The sequence below is a fragment of the Lolium perenne genome, chromosome 4, assembly GCF_019359855.2.
Source record: "Lolium perenne isolate Kyuss_39 chromosome 4, Kyuss_2.0, whole genome shotgun sequence".
NCBI lineage: Eukaryota > Viridiplantae > Streptophyta > Magnoliopsida > Poales > Poaceae > Lolium > Lolium perenne.
In genome coordinates, this window is record NC_067247.2 from 100,714,091 (window position 1) to 100,733,663 (window position 19,573).

The following is a 19,573-nucleotide window of genomic DNA, read 5'->3' on the forward strand; positions in this document are numbered from 1 at the left end:
GGATATGATTTAGGGGATAAGGGCACCTCCAACCACCTGGTTAGGGGCACTGTTCAAAAACTAGGCCGATTCAACGATTACTAGGACGATTAATCGCTAATTCGCTACTAGGGGCTTGACCGTGTCGATTACCATTAATCTCTTGTGTTAATCCTTTAGCTCGATTAATCAGTTCGAAAGTCCGATTACTAGGTATTTTTCCGATTAACTACCACACTTGGTCAAAAAAGTTACAATATTTTCAATGCATATCGCTAATACAGGCGCTACCCCTCCCCAATAAAGTAGATTTTGCGAAGCTCCCGCTTGATTGTAGCCTCCAGTAGCTCATAGTTTCCCAGACCTCAGATTACAGGAGCTCGATCACCATGAGGAGCTCGTCCAAGAAATGGAGGACGCCTTCAATAGGGTAGGTGGTTGAGGTTTAAGAGGGGTCGTACCCTAGGTAGGTGGTGGGAGAATATAAACTTCAGAGGTGAGAGGAGAAGAAGTGGAAGGAAGGAACGTGGCTTCGGCTAGTGGATCCTGATTCGCTCCTGACCTTAAAGATTAGGTCATGGAGGAGAAGCATACAAGTTTTTCTAGGATTTTAGGCTTTAGAGAAGTAGGGAGAGACATATAGAGGCTCATATACTATTATTTTTCTTATATAAATTGTTTTAAGTGCTAATTTGTGTAGGTTGCACCGATTAATAGCCGACCGATTAAATCAGTTAATCATCCGAATTCCGATTAATCGCTACTCCCAAGCCGGCCGAGCAGTTAACGATTACCGATTTCCTTAACATTGGTTAGGGGTAGCTATTTTTCTGTTTGGTTGGGTAGGATGAGGGGTGGTTATGGATAGCCATTTTTGTGTTTGGATCAAAAGAAAAAGAGTGGATGGATCCATCTGGTCACCTCCTTCATTGAGTTGGTGAGAATACCTCGAGAATTATGAAATAATATCAATAGATACAAATTTTACTCATAATCTGATAACAAATTCCAATAAAGAAATCTGCTGAAGTATTTCACTTGATGAGTAAAGATGAGTAGTGCATAGAAGATAAAATCTTCAGCGGTATAAAAAATAGGGAAACTTGCGGTGTTAGATAAGGGAACCAAGAACCATCCCGTTAGGTTTTTCCTCTCAGCCGCCAACCCTAGCTACCTCCAGTTCATCCTCCTCTATAGATTGGTTCCCCCTCCTCCGGTCGGCTTCGCCGGCGTCAGGAGGAGTGGGGAACCCGATCTATGCGTGGAGTTTCGAATAAAAGTATTGTTTTCATTAGATTATGTTAGGATTTTGGTAGCCGCCTTCTTGTTGGTTTCCCCTCAATGGAGATGGTATCGTCTGCAATAAGTGATCTTCGTCCTTTCGTTCGGCGCCGAGATCTTCTTCCCGGCGTCAATGCTGGTGTTGAACAATCACAATCTTCTAGGTATGGGTCTTCAGATCTTGCTTCGTCAGATCGATTTTGGATCTTTTGTCGTTGTTGCCGCGAGGAGGATTATCCTCGCAATTTTTGTCCCGGCTGCTACGTCCTCAACAATGGTGATTTGTACTCTCGACTCTCCATCGACGACGACAAAGCTAGTTGGTTATTATTCCCTGATATACTGGTGTTGGTACTCTTGCCGATGTTGTATGACTGCTTTAATGGTTGCGTGCATGCACGCAGCCTTGGCATTGCGGCTCAAAAAATTATGGGAGAACTTTCGTCGGTATCTACAAGTCTATGGTTCGTTATCTATCTTTGGCTGTCTTCAGAAGAGTACAAGATTGTGTTCTGGAAGAAGAAAGAATTTGAAGACCTTGAAGATTTGTTACTATCTTTTAGACTTTATTTTGTAATCGTTGGAGTCAGTTCATGTATATCTACCATGTACTATTTGTTGCTATGAATATATGTGGTATTGATTGTCAAAAAAAAAAAAAACAGGGAAACTTGCACTAGCTAGCTGAAGTTGAGAGAGGACAAGCTAGCTAGCTGGCTGAAGGCAACATAAAGGAAATAGAAAATGAACAACTGATACTTTATTAGGCCGCTGACGACTTAAACAACTAGTGATTGAAGTTACTGTGTTTCACAAGCTTCAGACTAACAAAGTGTCTATATGTAAACAACATAGCCGTGAAAAAGAAGTGTCTGCAAAGAAATGGTAAAGACTTGGTCAGACAATATTATGTATACTTTTTGAAAAGCATTACATTGGTGGGAGTATTAAAATCAAAATGGCCTGGCACCTACCGTTGAAGCAGCCTGAAGCCCTGAACCCTGGCAATTGTTTTTCGTCACTGGATTTTTTGAGTAGGTTGAAAAGCTTTGTCGCCATGAATATTTGAATGACAACTACCATGGCCCAGATATAAATATGGCCTAGCATATATATGGATGTAGGAGTTCCCATGGCAGTGAACCGATCAAAACCAGATTTTGTAGCAAAGCACTGAACCTGCTCACCAGTCCTTGCAACAGCCAAACTGGCACATGCATTCATCACTCTGGATGTATACGGTGGAAGGATGGACCTAGTAATTCATGGAACAACGTGCCCTCTCAAAAATCTCAACCCCGAAATCATCACTGTCCAGGTGACAACATCCTGATCTGGAACACCTGAATCCATCTTCCATACATCCAGACTTGAAGTACAAGTCAACGAGTGCACTCCCAGTGAAGTAATCTCCCTTGAAACACTGCTTCAGCACTTGCCCGTCTATCTGTTTGCTGAATTCAAGGTCACCTGGCTGCCAAGTTAAACGCTCTTATCACGCTGGAGTATGTGATCTCAGTAGGCTCCAAACGTGACTATGTACCTATGAATACAGACTTGAGGAGGCTTCTCTCACAACTTTCTTAACCAACTGCAGCCTCGTCGCGACACAGCCCCGAAATCATGGCGTTGAGCACAACCACATTCTGAACCATTGCCGCGATATACCTCATCACACTGTCACCACTAGCAGAGCAAGACTTGATGACGCTGCCAAGAGCGCGCGGAATAATTCAATCAAATACCAGAGCAGCGCATCAGAGCAAACAAACAACCATGAGCATATCCTCGCACGCACCGGCTCACACGTACCCGGAGACCAGCGAGTTCCACGAGACGTCGGCGTCAAACAACAGTCCCATGTCGCCGCACCTGGCGTACATGATGACGAGCGGCTCGGAGACGAACACGCTCCGGGAGAGCTGACGAGCACTCGGGTTGAAGGTCTCCAGAGAGGCGTCGGACGGACGGCCTTGGCAGGAGTAGGCGTCGCTGAGGAGACGGCGTTGACACGGGGCATTTCGTCGAGCAGGCTGTCGGCAGGAAGAAGAGAGTGCGCGCGGGCGATGGGAGGGTGGCGCTTGAGAAAGCTCCGTGTCGGCGTCGTGATCTCCGTTGGGCGTCGCGTTCTGGCCACAGCTCGTGCTCACAGCGGTGCTCGGCGGCGCCTTGCCATCCAGTGGATAGCCACTGAACCAAACAGCCCCTGAATGTATGTGAAAAACATATACCGTTGATGTATGGGTGATGGGTAAAATTGAGCAACGGTATGGGTATGGGATAGCTTCACCCATACTCATACGGTCATACCCTCCGGGTGTCATTCCTAGTAGTATCTTTTTATGTGTGATTGTGCGTGTGTGGAAGTCACTTTTTAGTAAAATATTTTTATATTATCCCCCATTTCAAATTCATCCAGGTCATATCTTTGAATTAGGTCAAACTTAAGTTAGGTCTCAAAAAACTGTAGTATATAAATTATACATCTAAAGAACTCTATAGAAACGTATATCAAAATCTAAAACACCAAATTAGTCCAATTTCATTTGTCATAAAATGCTCTCTTATTGCATATGATAGTGTAAATATCAGTGTATTTCTTATACTACCTACATTTAAAAATATGTGTCTCACTTTTGTCTAGATACACATGTATTTTAGATAGGGATACATTTGTATCTAGATAAAGTTCATACACCTATTTTTAGATGAAGGGAGTAGAGTAATTTTAATTCAAAGATAAAACTTTAATTAGTTTGAAACTTAGAATTGGTTTCTTGGTTGGTTCGATGCTTCGAGCGAAACCAATTCTAAGTTTTCTAGCAGATGTGAAACTCCAGTATTATTGTGGCTTTTCATGGTTGTACTATTTGGCCCATTCCCTTGTCAATCTCTGAGAAAAAGATCCAACCAAACATATCCTACTACAACACCCAACCAAACATATCCCACTACGGCAATGTGTGTTTATGTGTAGTGTATTCAATCTTTATGTTTCTTTATTCTGTATTCGTTTTTTTCCTTTAGTCAAAACGATACTCCTTATGAAACAAACTGGTTCGCTATTTTCACCCCTACTTGTAGCTACAAACTTACCTCAACTTAAGTTCCGTTATAGAGGTGGAGTGGCACAGCTCTAGAAATTGGGACTATAGACCTATATCTAATTCACATACTATTTTATTTATTCAAAATTCTCTCATTTTCTGAAACAGGTATCTACTTATCATACGCCATACAAGTTAAAAATTGTTAATTAGCTGAAGCTGAGGAGTTAAATGTTGAGGGCTGATTTTAAGAGCAGAGTTAGTTGGAATATGGTATAGGTTAATAATACCAACAAGCGGTTTCCTTATTGAGTCTGAATTTTAGAGAAAATTGCAGAGGCAGCAAAGATGAAAAGAGAGAAAATGCTCCTAACTTTTGCCACGGGGGAAGTGAAAGCACAGGTTACCAAAGCAGCAAAACGTGTGGTTTGGCAAAGAAACCACAAGACATTCCAGAAACCATATCCAAACAAAGGATGATTAGCTAGACAAAGCAAATAAATCTTTAGAACACTGCCTGGCTCCACAAGCAGCCATATGTAGCAACAGGCAACAGCCAATCTCACACAAAGAAAGTACCAGTATCCTAACGACTCAGATGGGTTACAGCACGTCAAGGCTCACCACCACTTCGCCGCACTGAGTCACGATTAGACAAAAAGAGTCCGCCACTTCATCAGACATGAATAAACAGACACGAATGAGAAGCTGCCAGAAAGGAACCCCACTCCTTCAGCCCTAGTCAGATGAATCGTCGCTGCAACCAGACGAATGATCCTTCTTCAATGCCACAACTGCCTCCCTGAAAAATGACAGACATGACTTTTAAGAAACATTTATGGTGGGCTCAAGCTGTGCCAAGTTTATATTGTTCCAAAGTTCTCCCTCACATTTCTGCCCAAACATAATGTCACAACTAGATATACAGCATAAGAATGCACCAGTTAACGCTAACTATATGTAATGGCAGTATACAGGCAATAGGATTCATACAGCATGCCTCACTTGATTAATTTTAACCAGAATAATTTAGATAAAAACCAGTTATATTTAAGCAAATCTCAGAAGAGATGTTCAAGGAAAGAAAGGCAAGATTAAAAGATTTACCAAAATGCGTCATGCATCTCCTCATTCTCAGGATCCAGTTTCACTGCAGCCATGAAAGCGTCACATGCTTCTTTGTACTCCTAAGGACAAATAGAAAACACAAATCACATTATCAACATGGGCACATGGGGTTTACATGTAAAACAGTAAAAGAATACCAAATTGTAGCTTTATCTTACCTTGAGCGCCATGAAGGCAGCTCCTTTCCGATAGTAACCTTTTGGCCAATCAGGCCGCACCCTTATGGAAGCATTAGCATCCACCAGAGCATCTTGTGCTTTACCACTCTTCAGATGGCAAAGGCTCCTATTTGAATAAAGTGCCGCATCTGCAGGATCCACTTTGATTGCCTGCATCAAACAAAATTCACAAAAAGCAGTCAGTCATCCCAGAATCAAACTAGCAAAACGGGAAGTATACACATCCACGACTAGTCGATGATTTATTACAAATATGGAGCAAACATAGCTCTCTGGTAGGAAGACATGAAGCCACAACAATTTACCTCACTGTAGAATTTTGTTGCAGCAGCATAGTCCTTCTCCTCTACCGCTTTTGCACCAAGTGATTTCAGCTTTGCCTTCTCATCTTTATCACATACCTTGTTCTGTAACAGTAAGAAAACATATATATTAGCGGTATGCATCTAATGACTAATGCAACGTTTCCAGTATGGAAGTTATGCAATTATGTACCTTGGCAGAGGACTTCGACGCACTAGCCTCCACTTTCTTGGAAGGTTTTTCTGAGTTTGCTTCCACTTTCTTGGATGTTTTTTCTGACTCTGATTCCAGCTTAACCTTGTTGTCTTTGTCATGTTTCTTATCCTTAATAAGAATGTTCAGTGTGTTATATCCATACAAAATATGTGAAGTTAACAAACATGGAGAAGCTCAATGTAACACCTTTACGTTCAAAATAAGTTTGAATATACATTGAAAATACTCAAGTACTTAGTTCAGAACAACAATTTAACCACTTCACTTCATGGGCATGTTTAGTTACAAACAATTGAACCCTAACTATGGTACTTCCATCTCCAAGCAACTGTTTGGCAAAATTGTGCAAAGAGAACACCTAGAAATGGTAAAAAAAAGGCAAGTGAGTATGTCACATAACATACTTTTACTGACCCAGTGTGGGTAAATATCATGATGCTATATGTAAAAACCTATTTATGTTCTGTTTCGCAAGAGTGGTAACTAGGACTCTGCATCTATTTTGCATGTGGTTCCCTGTTGACCACAGTTTCAATACAATTTGTGCTCATCAGTTCCTGATTTTAAGTGGCCACAAGAAGTTTTGACAAACTAAATATATCACATTATTCAAGACATGATAGTTTTACACATCCATTTCTACATATTTGTTATTTAGCTGCTAGGCAGATTTTTCTGAGAAAAGAACATTGCCAAGACAAAAGAGAACGAATGACATGAATCTTACATCACATTATCACACTTATATCTCAGGAACAGGACAAATATAAGGTTCCACAAATTAAAACATTTTTTAATGAACTTATAATGTAGCTTGTACCTTCTCCTTCAATTGCTTCGATTTTGCATGAGCAATGATCCCTTCAACACTCCAGTTTGACACGGAATGAAGGGGGTAAGTGTGGGGAAATAGAATCTCCACGAGCTCTCTTCTTCCAGAATCTGCAGCAATTTCTATTGGTGTGGAACCGCCCTGTTATAAAAATAGAACAAGAAGATATTTACTAACGATGATTGCAACATGTTTCCATCCAGTTAGCATGTTAAAAACAACAACGGGCACACTAAAGCAGGAATCATCTAGACACATTGCCTCAGGCTGCAAGAGTTAACAATAGAACATCATCACCACAAGTTTCCTACCTAATCCAAACTATAACGATTCAAGTTGGTGGCCACCCGTTTACTCTTTCTCTGGACTTACTTATCTCAACCATGGCAAGTGCAACATAGAAAAAAAAATTTGCGGGGACATACAAAGTTACAAACCTATAAAGCATAGCAGCAAGCTACCGTCACATCTGCCACCACCAATAAATGAAGCATCACCATAACTTAATCGGACACAATATTTTTAGAGAATAATTTGACATATTTACTTCAGTAAACTATGCATCACATCGATTTATGGTTCTATATTGTATCATGGGTGTCTTACTAGGCAATTCAATATCAACAGGAATAATATCAATCAAGAAAGCAAGTAGCAGGAGTCAAGAGCTTACATGGTTGATCGGAATATTGGCATCTGCACCGACCTCCAACAAGTACTTGACACATTCAGATAAGTCCTTACTGGTTGCTATCACCAATGGAGTATCAGGATTTGTACAGTTGAAATCAGCACCAGCCTGTGAATAAAATAAATGCAATAAATGAATGTGAATGGACATTTCCAATTCGTATAAAATTCTGGAGTCCAGCAAAGCCTAAATTGGATTTCTTGTAGCACTGAAGATACAATAAAAGTGAACTGGCTACAGACCTTGACAAGGAGCTTCATGCACTTTAGAGCAGCAGACTCGGTAATTTTTCCAGGAATAACACAAGCAACCGCAGCAGAAAGAACTGTAGCAGTCATGGGTGTTCCTAAATCTGCACAAACCCTGTTTGGCTACAGGTATTTAGGAAAATATGTCAGTTCCCATGAAAAGCATAATAATTGTACAGATATCAAATATCAAAATACTTACATCTGCATTGTTCTGCAACAAAACCTGCACGATGGCAGACTTCCCATGAGATGCAGCCATATGTAGTGGCGTCCCTTCAGAAGAGGATGCATTAACACTTGCACCGTTGGATAGCAACAGTCGTACCAGTCCATCATTTCCTAGTATTATTGAAAAAGAAATGTAAGGAGTTGCATCAATTACAATGATCATTCTAGAAAATAATTTGTTCTAGACATTCTAATCTAATTCTAGAAAAAATAAGCCAAACATAGATCATAGATCAGCACTATGAAAAATAAGTACAAACAGGCAGAAAAGCAATTCGAAAAATGGTGAAGAAACATTAATCCAAGAGGGACATTAATTATGTGTAAGTTACTTATGTGTAATACAATTTCATCCTTCGAGTACAAACATATAAATATGCAGTCTAAACACAAACTGTGGATGGCCATTACTTATAGTAACCAGATCAGGGAGGACCTCAACATATAGCAGTAATTGGAACTATTTTGTGTATGCAGTGACAAAATATTAAACATAAAAAATGTGAATAGGCGCTGAAAGAGAACCTTCCTTTGTAGCATAGTGCAGAGGAGTAAAGCCTATGATGTCTTCCTTATTCGGATCAGCGCCTTTCTCCAGCAAATACCTCACAGCAATTGCTTTGCCACGTGACACCGCACAAACCAAAGGTGTCATGCCTGCAAGGAGTGTGACAAACAAGCAGTTTACTCAGCTCAGATACATCTTGCCAGGCTATCACAACAAAACGTGAGGCACAAATGTTCTACAAATGCATCATGGCATACCAGACTGCAACTATAACTCCAACAAATGAAAATCCAACAACAGCACAGTATATGTGTATCTCAAAGGGGGCTTTTCAATCAGTTATATAAAAGAAATGCATTATATCACATTGGCTGCAATATGAAAAGCAGAACCACATTGATTGCAGCAAGTATCTGGATAAGGTACTATTGTTAATGATAAGAAGTATCATTGAAGGGATTCCTAAATCATTTGCCTTCGCACAGCAGCTCAAGAAAACCACATTAAGTAAGGTACTCAACAGGGTAAAATTAAAGGAGGCAATAAAGGGAGAAATAGTGTGAGCAAAATAAACACGAGTAAGGAACCAGTTATTATGCATATACAGTAACAAACGATGAGTCCACATGATGAGTGTTTGCCTGTGATTTCTAATAATAGCATGTCAACGGTACACAACAGCATTTAGAATAGCAGTTGACTACTTGAGAGAGAGCAAGCTGATACCCGAATCATCGTTAGCCTCGGCATTGATGTCAAACCCAAGATCCTCCACCAGGTACTTGCAGGTGTCCATCCTCCCCATGCCCGCCGCCTCATGCAGCGGCCCCAGCTCCTCCATCTCCCCCGAGTCGGTGGACTCGCTGTCGCTCCCAGCCATGTCCTCCATCATCCCTTGACAGAAGAACCACGGTCAGGCAAAAAACTTCAGGAAATTTCCGCAATTTCAGTCACGACTTATGCGCTGTGAAGTAAAATCGAAGCGCTCGAAAGACTGGGAAAACGGGCACCTTGCGCACGGAATCACGAGATGGTGCTACCTATCGACTGTACAGCGGAAGGCGTCAGCGCATCTGAACGAGCAGTGTCGCAACAGCAGAGAGACCGGCTAGAACCAAACCCTAGCTAGAGTACCGGAAATAAAGCCGTGGCATTTCGGAAGGGGAGAGGGAGGGGAGCGGGGGATCTGACTTTGGGCGCGCTCGGGGTCGACGTCCGAGGACTCGATCATGCGCTTCATCGTCTGCTTCTGCTGGGCACCTGTAAGCAAAAGTACACAAAGATTAGCCCAAGACGCCGCGCGCGGGTAGGGACCTCCGCCCGGACGGATCTCCCGAAAAGAGGAGCGGGGGAGACGGCAGATCGGCGGCGGCTTACTCATTTTGCACATCCCGAGCTGGGCGGCGACGTGGCCGACGCTGGCGGAGATGCTCTCGTTGCTGCCCGGGACGAACGCGCCGCCGCGGCCCCGCCCGCCGCCTCCGCCGCCGCCGGGATGGACGGCGACCGCGCGGCGCCTCCCCCTCGCCATGGATGCGCGCGGAACCCTAGGAGGCTGGTGTGGATTGGGTTTGGACTGTGGTGGTGGTGGTGGCGGCCGAATGCTGCTGCTGCTTCGGGAAGGCTCGCGGCAGGCTTTATGGTGGGATGGGAGCGGGCGGGAAACCGGGGGGAGAGAGATAGACACAGGAATGGGATGGAGCGTGATCGGGCGCCACATGGATGATCCGACGGATGGGGTGGAGCGGGGAGCAGGTGGGGAGGGGTCTCCGCTACGCGGCACCCGTGTCGTGCCACGAATGGGGCGCTCCTGCCCCGGAGGCGTGCACCCTCCGTTTGAAAATGTAAGGTGTTTAAGTATTTTGTTTGGTTCATCTACTTTAGTTTACATCTAATCTATTTTTATGTGTAGGTCCACTCACTTTATTTTCTAATCTAGTCTACTTCAAAAATAGATGTAATTACACCATTCATATGACGACTTGTCCTCCATGTGCATTTTCATACAACGACTTTGAAACTGTGTTCCGCTGGTACAAAACGTTGTACGGTGGGTGCACAACTCATACAATTAAATGTGGATGCAACACGTGGCGGTTTCTAGGCGGAAGATGATGGTTTTCGTTGCAGCATTAAAGAAACCAGATAATTGCGAACAGGTCCACCCACCCCCCTATCGCTCTGTATTAACACCGCAGAAATCACACAGGACGTAGCGTTGTTTTCCTTTCTCCTCCTGGTTCGTGAGAGGCGATTTCGTGGGTGGCGGCGGCGGAAATGGCCGGCGATCCTTGATGTCTACGTACGCTTCTATTCCTGTAGACAGTGTTGGGCCCCCAAGAGCAGAGGTTTGTAGAACAGCAGCAAGTTTCCCTTAAGTGAATCACCCAAGGTTTATCGAACTCAGGGAGGAAGAGGTTAAAGATATCCCTCTCAAGCAACCCTGCAATCACGATACAAGAAGTCTCTTGTGTCCCCAACACACCAAATACACTTGTCAGATGTATAGGTGCACTAGTTCGGAGAAGAGATAGTGAAATACAAGTAATATGGATGAATATGAGTGGTAATAGCAATCTGAAATAAAGATGGCAGCAAGCAAACATGTAACAGAACTTGTTGGATACGGTGTTTCAATGCTTAGAAACAAGGCCTAGGGATCATACTTTCACTAGTGGACACTCTCAACAATGCTATCATAAAGGAATATAAATATAAGCACTTCACTATGCTATTCTGAATTACTCTCTGGCAGGATAACGAACACTAATTCATCATGTAGGTAAACCTTAAAGATGTATTTCCAAGTACTAATAAACACCCCACGCTGTCACTGTGAGCATTCATAGAAGGTACTAACACACCACAATTTCATAGAGACATCCAACTCAAATCATAACCCAGTGAACAAGTATTCTGTGAAATATAGCCTAAGAGACCCACACGGTGCACACACTGTCACCTTTACACACGTGGGACAAGGAGTCTCCGGAGATCACATAAGTAAAATCCACTTGAATAGCATAACGATATCTAGATTACAAAGCTCATCATATGGATCTCAATCATGTAAGGCAGCTCATGAGATCATTGTATTGAAGTACATGGGAGAGAGATTAACCACATAGCTACCGGTACAATCCTTAGCCTCGAGGGAGAACTACTCCTTCCTCATCATAGGAGACAGCAGCGGTGATGAAGATGGCGGTGGTGTCGATGGAGATGCCTTCCGGGGGCACTTCCCCGTCCCGGCGGCGTGCCGGAACAGAGACTTCTGTCCCCCGAATCTTGGCTTCGCGATGGCGGCGGCTCTGGAACTTTTCTCGTATCGTGGCTTATTCCCCTCGAAGTTTTAGGTCACGACGACTTATATAGGCGAAGAAACGGAGTCGGAAGGGGTCTGGGGGCTCCACACACCAGGGGGCGCCCCCCCCTTGGCCGCGCCGCCCTGGCGTGTGGGGCCCCCTGGCTCCTCTCTGGCCCTTCTTCGGTGCTTTGGAACCTTCCGGGAAAAATAAGATGCTGGGCATTGATTTCGTCCAATTCCGAGAATATTTCCTGTGTAAGATTTCTGAAACCAAAAAACAGCAGAAAACAGGAACTGGCACTTCGACATCTCGTCAATAGGTTAGTTCCGGAAAACGCATAAAATCATCATAAAGTGTGAACAAAACATGTAGGTATTGTCATAAAACAAGCATGGAACATAAGAAATTATCGATACATTGGAGACGTATCAGCATCTCCAAGCTTAGTTCCTACTCGTCCTCGAGTAGGTAAACGATAACAAAGATAATTTCTGAAGTGACATGCTATTTACATAATCTTGATCATACTATTGTAAAGCATATGAGATGAATGCAGTGAAGGAGATATGCCCTAGAGGCAATAATAAAGTGGTTATTATTTATATCTTTATGTTTATGATAAATGTTTATATATCATGCTATAATTGTATTAACCAAAACATTAGTACATGTGTGATATGTAGACAAACAAAGAAGTCCCTGGTATGCCTCTTAACTAGCTTGTTGATTAATGGATGATTAGTTTCATAATCATGAACATTGGATGTTATTAATAACAAGGTTATGTCATTGTATGAATGATGTAATGGACACACCCAATTAAGCGTAGCATAAGATCTCGTCATTAAGTTATTTGCTATAAGCTTTCGATACATAGTTACCTAGTCCTTATGACCATGAGATCATGTAAATCACTTATACCGGAAAGGTACTTTGATTACACCAAACACCACTGCGTAAATGGGTGGCTATAAAGGTGGGATTAAGTATCCGGAAAGTATGAGTTGAGGCATATGGATCAACAGTGGGATTTGTCCATCCCGATGACGGATAGATATACTCTGGGCCCTCTCGGTGGAATGTCGTCTAATGTCTTGCAAGCATATGAATGAGTTCATAAGAGACCACATACCACGGTACGAGTAAAGAGTACTTGTCAGGAGACGAGGTTGAACAAGGTATAGAGTGATACCGAAGATCAAACCTCGGACAAGTAAAATATCGCGAGACAAAGGGAATTGATAATGTATGTGAATGGTTCATTCGATCACTAAAGTCATCGTTGAATATGTGGGAGCCATTATGGATCTCCAGATCCCGCTATTGGTTATTGGTCGGAGTGAGTACTCAACCATGTCCGCATAGTTCTCGAACCGTAGGGTGACACACTTAAAGTTGGATGTTGAAATGGTAGCACTTGAATTATGGAATGGAGTTCGAATATTTGTTCGGAGTCCCGGATGAGATCCCGGACATCACGAGGAGTTCCGGAATGGTCCGGAGAATAAGATTCATATATAGGATGTCATTTTATGTGAATTAAAATGTCGCGGAAGGTTCTATGGAAGGTTCTAGAAGGTTCTAGAAAAGTCCGGAAGAAACCACCAAGGAAGGTGGAGTCCACAAGGGACTCCACCTCCATGGCCGGCCAGCCCTAGTGGGGGTGGAGTCCCAAGTGGACTCCACCATAGGGGCCGGCCAACCCCCACATGGGAGGTGGGAATCCCACCTTTGGGTGGGAGTCCTAGTTGGGCTAGGTTTGCCCCCTCCTATGGAAGGTTTTGGTTTCGGGTCTTATTCGAAGACTTGGACACCAACACTTGGGATCCACCTATATAATGAGGGGCCAAGGGAGGGGGCCGGCCACCCCAAAAGACCATAGCTTGGCCGCGCCCCTAGAGTGGCCGGCCACCCCTCCCAAACCCTAGCTTTGCTCCTCCACTTCATATTTCCCGCGTAGCTTAGCGAAGCTCCGCCGGACTTCTACACCGCCACCGACACCACGCCGTCGTGCTGTCGGATTCAAGAGGAGCTACTACTTCCGCTGCCCGCTGGAACGGGGAGGTGGACGTCGTCTTCATCAACAACCGAACGTGTGACCGAGTACGGAGGTGCTGCCCGTTCGTGGCGCCGGAACCGATCGTGATCAAGATCTTCTACGCGCTTTTGCAAGCGGCAAGTGATCGTCTACCGCAGCAACAAGAGCCTCATCTTGTAGGCTTTGGAATCTCTTCAAGGGTGAGACTCGATACCCCCTCGTTGCTACCGTCTTCTAGATTGCATCTTGGCTTGGATTGCGTGTTCGCGGTAGGAAAATTTTTGTTTTCTATGCAACGTTATCCTACAGTGGTATCAGAGCCGTGTCTATGCATAGATGGTTGCACGAGTAGAACACAATGGTTTGTGGGCGTTGATGCTCTTGTTATCTTTAGTTTGAGTACTTTGCATCTTTGTGGCATAGTGGGATGAAGCGGCTCGGACTAACTTTACATGACCGCGTTCATGAGACTTGTTCCTCGTTTGACATGCAACTTGTATTGCATAAGAGGCTTTGCGGGTGTCTGTCTCTCCTACTATAGTGAAGATTCAATTTACTCTTCTATTGAAAACATTAGTATCAACGTTGTGGTTCATGTTCGTAGGTAGATTAGATCTATAACGAAAACCCTAAACCACGTAAAATATGCAAACCAAATTAGAGAGCGTCTAACTTGTTTTTGCAGGGTTTGGTGATGTGATATGGCCATAATGTGATGATGAATATGTATGAGATGATCATTATTGTATTGTGGCAACCGGCAGGAGCCTTATGGTTGTCTTTAATTTTCATGTTGAGTAGTATTTCAAAGATGTTGTAATAGTTGCTACATGAGGTGAACAACCATGAAGACGGCGCCATGAACCTTGACGCTACGCCGACGATGATGGAGATCATGCCCGTTGATGATGGAGATCATGTCCGTGCTTTAGAGATGAAGATCGAAGGCGCAAAGACAAAAGGGCCATATCATATCACATATGAACTGCATGTGATGTTAATCCTTTTATGCATCTTATTTTGCTTAGATCACGACGGTAGCATTATAAGATGATCCCTCACATTAATATCAAGATAATAAAGTGTTCTTCCCTCGTATGCACCGTTGCATTGTTCGACGTTTTGAAGCATCTCGTGATGATCGGGTGTGATAAACTCGACATACAACAGTGTAAGCCATGTTACTGCACGCGGAATACTTGGGTTTGCTTGACGAGCCTAGCATGTACAGACATGGCCTCGGGACAACGGAAACCGAAAGGTTGAACACGAGTCATATGGATGATATGATCAACATGTTGATGTTCACCATTGAAGCTACATCATCTCACGTGATGATCGGTTTTGGTGTAGTAGATGTGGATCGTGTACCACTTAACAACTATGAGGGATGTTGTATTAAGTGGGAGTTCATTAGTAATTAGATTAAAACATGAACTAATTATCATAAACATAGTCTGAGTAGTATTTTGAATTAATTTTGTAGTATTGGCATCCGTTTACTACTATGCGCTAGTCTTGTTATTGAGATAGAAATCTTTGTTAAAATCGACAAGAAACTTTACGGATTGGTACCGTATTGTTAAAGAATCAAGAGTTGATTAAGTCCTATTGCAAACTTTTAGTAAACCTCACATTGTTGATTCAAAGAGCTATGGTTTCAATTAGTACCTAAAGTTATCTTGTCTCCATGAAACTTGAAAGTTCAAATATGTTTGAAAAATAAGGAGCTGAAAATTTAGTTTTGAAATAATCAAGGTATGAGATATATGTGATATCTAAGACCTTATTGCAAGATGATAGAATATAATTTGGTGAGACTACATAAACTCATAAGTTTTATGGGAATGTATGAAGGTTGAAGACGCAAGACGTCACAATCCTCCAGCTATTGGGGCACTAATGATATTCGCATATCCATGAAGTTATCATCCTTAATATGCACCATTGCTAAGACTCGTCGTTTCGAAGCATCACGTGATGATCGGGTGTTATAGATTCTACGTGTGCTTACAATGGGTGCAAGCCTGATTTGCACATGCGAATACTAAGGTTAAACTTTATGAGCCTAGCATGTCTGAGACATGGTCTCAAAAAGTTGTCATGAATTGATGGATAAAATTATGAGTGAAATTGTTCATCATAGTTACTAATATGTGAAATCTAGAACACTTGTCATATGATGATCAACTTCAAAGTAAGAACCTCAAGGTTATTGGTATTTGACCAACAAACCTAGAAGTTATTGATGTTGAAATGTTTTTCTGAATAATGAGGAAAGCTAAAAGAGAAACTACAAAAGATATTTTGGCAACAGAAAAGAAAAGACTAGAAAGTCTAGCTCAGGTGTATATAAATGATATACATGTTATGGTTGTATTCCTAGTTAAGTCACACAATGAAATTCTTGGGTATTAATACCATATTGGTTGGTATGAAGTGTCATACAAAACAACGCAATTCAAGAATACAATGGCCTAAGTGACTGACAAGGAATATGATAAGAATGTTCGCCTGGAACAAAAATAAAGTGTTATTATGTTCGTCGTTGGCATTCTATCTAGCCCTTAGAATTTATAATAAAGAGCTTAATAAATTGTTATTTTTGCTCTGGTCAAATGAAAACAATGAGTTGTTCAAATTATAACATTACTCCATGTATGATGGATAAGTTATTATAAATCTTAAATGGTGAAACACACATACATAACACTGACGCTAAAAATGCCATAAGGCAAATGATTTGAATTCCACTTATTTGTGGAACCGCAATTTAGGTCATGTTAGAAAGGATCGCATGAAGGAACTCCATGCAAATGGATTTTTGGAGTCATTCGATTTGTTGAATCGTTTGGCACTTGCAAAATTTTTTTCTAAAAGGTAATGACTGAAATACCGTTCATAGGCCGAAGAGTTGAACGGGCAACTAACTTAGTGAAAACATACATAATGATATATGTGGTTCACTGGGCATAGTTGTGTGCGGAAGATTCTTCTACTTCATGAAAACTTTCAAACAATGAATTGAGTATATATGTGGATATATTCAATAAGGAAAAGTTTGAAATATTTGAATAGGATTCAAATAAATTTCAGCATGAAGTGGAAATCATCGTAATAGAAATCAAATATCTATGATTGGATCATGGTGGAAATATTTGAATTACGAGTTTTAGCGAACATCTAAGAGAGTTATGAAATTGTTCTACAACTTACGTTTCTTGGAGTATCATAGTGATGATGAAGTATCCAAGAGATATATCCAAACTTTGTTGGATCAATGATGAGATAAAATATTGATGCCATTATATTTTTGTGGATTATGCTTTAGAGACTACCGCTTTTACCTTTGAATAGAGCATCATCATGATCCGTTGAAATGACACCATACAAGTTATGGCATGGGTATAAACCCTAATAGTCAACCAAAATCGGATGAATGTCTTTGTTGGTTATCCCAGAGATTTAATTGGGAATTCTTCCCACAAGACAAAGACAAAAGTGTTTGTCAATGTTTCTTATTTTCGAGAAATTGTTTCGAGCGAAGTATTTGAGTGGGAGGACAATATAATTTGATAAGGTTTATGAACCTGAGCATAATGATCAGAGTAGCGCAGCATCGGAATTGGTTTCGGAAGCGGCCACGACGATCATGGCTCTCATGACTACAAAGTGTTTTAGCCATGGAGATCGAAGTACATATTGAACCTTGTAGGTATGGTTTACTTTGTGATCAAATAAATGATTTGTGGACAAAGGATTGATTTTGAACAATAATAAACCAACTACAAAACAAAGAAGTTATGATGGGCCCTGACTCCATTAAAATGGCCATGCGCCATGAAATCCAAGATAGATGAATACTTTATGAAAGTAAATGGATCTATGAAATTAATAGACTTGGATGAAATATCCTTGAAGAAAGCTTGACTTATCGAAAAATTGTTTACGACAAAGTTCAAAGAGTTGAATACGATAAGATTAGATCTTCCGTAGCAATGCTTATAGTCTATGTGGATTATTCTAGTAATCACTACATATTTCTTTTATGAGATATGCTAGTAGGATGGCAAAATACACTACTTAACAGAAGTATGTATACAAGATACAACCAAGAGTTTTGCTGGTCCGTGGAATACTAGATAGGTATACAAGCTTCAATTGGATGAAGTAAGTATCACGGAGTTGGAATCTTCACGAGATGAAATAGTCAAAGAGTTTTTTATTTCATCAGAGACAATGAAGAGGCTTGCATTTACAAGAAATTAAGTGGGAGCGCTAAGACACATTTATAATACTTTATGTAGGTGACATATAGTTGGTTATAAATGATGTAATTATATACTTGATTAAAAAGGTTTCATTGAGAATTAACTTCAATGAAAGGATATGGACTGAAACAAATTTAGTGTCAAGATCTATGAAGATAGATTGAAACACATAAATAAGTTTAAGTCAAAGTACATATGATGGATATTGAAGTAGTTCAATATAGAAATATTAAGAAAATGTTCTTATCATGTGAAGGTTTAACAAGACTTGAGTGTATCTGACACTCAATGAGTAAAAACACATGAGTGATTATAGATCACGAATAATATGTACACAATCAGATATCATGTGCTATAAAGTGTTATGAGCATATACCAGGATGATTCATATGATGATCATTGGACGACAGTAAGAATATCCTTGAGTACTTTAGAAGAACTAAGGATATATATATATATATTTGTATGAAGAAATGACAAACAAATCGCTGTAAGGTGTTACACCGATATTGGTTTTGTCACATATAAAATATAATTTCAATCTCAAATTAGACTAAGTGTTGTTTAAAAGGTAGCACAATGAGCTAGAAGTTGTCTATGCTAGATTTAGAAGAGTTCTAAATATTGTGATGGATTCTACAAAAGAAGGCAGAGTATGTCATTATTTTGACAATGACAAAGGATGTTAAGTCAAGAGGTTCTTTGAGAACTTGGTGTAGTTCAGAGTCGAACTTTGAAGCTATATTGTGTGTGACAATATTAGTGACATATTTCAGACCGCGGAATTAAGGTTCCACCAGAAGATCAAACATATTTAATGCCGACTCATTTGGAAATGAGTGATGCGTTGAGACGCAAATGAATTACAAAATACATACGTTTCTGAGCATGTCAGATCCGTTGACTAAAACCTCTCCCGTGAGCAAAACATGATAAAGCACCAGAAGGCCAAGGTGTTATATCTTTACAAATGTAAACTAGATTATTGACTCTAGTGCAAGTGGGAGACTGAAGGAGATATGCCCTAGAGGCAATAATAAAGTGGTTATTATTTATATCTTTATGTTTATGATAAATGTTTATATATCATGCTATAATTGTATTAACCAAAACATTAGTACATGTGTGATATGTAGACAAACAAAGAAGTCCCTGGTATGCCTCTTAACTAGCTTGTTGATTAATGGATGATTAGTTTCATAATCATGAACATTGGATGTTATTAATAACAAGGTTATGTCATTGTATGAATGATGTAATGGACACACCCAATTAAGCGTAGCATAAGATCTCGTCATTAAGTTATTTGCTAT

At 41.1% G+C, this 19,573-nt stretch overlaps 1 protein-coding gene across 2 annotated transcripts; it reads right to left on the reverse strand.

Annotated features, from left to right (window-relative positions):
- Positions 1-4,698: 4,698 nt before the first annotated feature.
- LOC127322162 (uncharacterized) lies at positions 4,699-10,189 on the reverse strand. Of its 2 annotated transcripts, XM_051351111.2 has the most exons (13): positions 10,021-10,189; positions 9,835-9,903; positions 9,370-9,537; positions 8,661-8,792; positions 8,107-8,246; positions 7,899-8,027; positions 7,639-7,764; positions 6,954-7,106; positions 6,110-6,241; positions 5,920-6,021; positions 5,594-5,764; positions 5,415-5,494; positions 4,699-5,109 (listed from the first exon to the last, which is right to left on the reverse strand). In XM_051351111.2, the coding sequence occupies exons 1-13, from the start codon at positions 10,172-10,174 to the stop codon at positions 5,046-5,048; spliced, it is 1,620 nt and encodes a 539-aa protein (XP_051207071.1). In that variant the 5' UTR covers positions 10,175-10,189; the 3' UTR covers positions 4,699-5,045. The 2 variants fall into 2 exon arrangements, with proteins under 2 accessions (XP_051207071.1, XP_051207072.1); XM_051351112.2 differs by lacking the exons at positions 9,835-9,903; positions 10,021-10,189 and adding an exon at positions 9,654-9,819.
- Positions 10,190-19,573: the final 9,384 nt, after the last annotated feature.

What these genes read in the sequence shown, in the direction of transcription:
- LOC127322162 (XM_051351111.2), bottom strand. Translation starts at nt 10,174, where the DNA reads ATGGCGAGGGGGAGGCGCCGCGCGGTCGCCGTCCATCCCGGCGGCGGC. An exon ending in GCACTATGCTACAAAGGAAG is followed by an intron (nt 8,247 to 8,660) that starts GTTCTCTTTCAG and finishes CAATAATACTAG; the next exon opens with GAAATGATGGACTGGTACGA. An exon ending in CAACAAAATTCTACAGTGAG is followed by an intron (nt 5,765 to 5,919) that starts GTAAATTGTTGT and finishes TGTTTGATGCAG; the next exon opens with GCAATCAAAGTGGATCCTGC.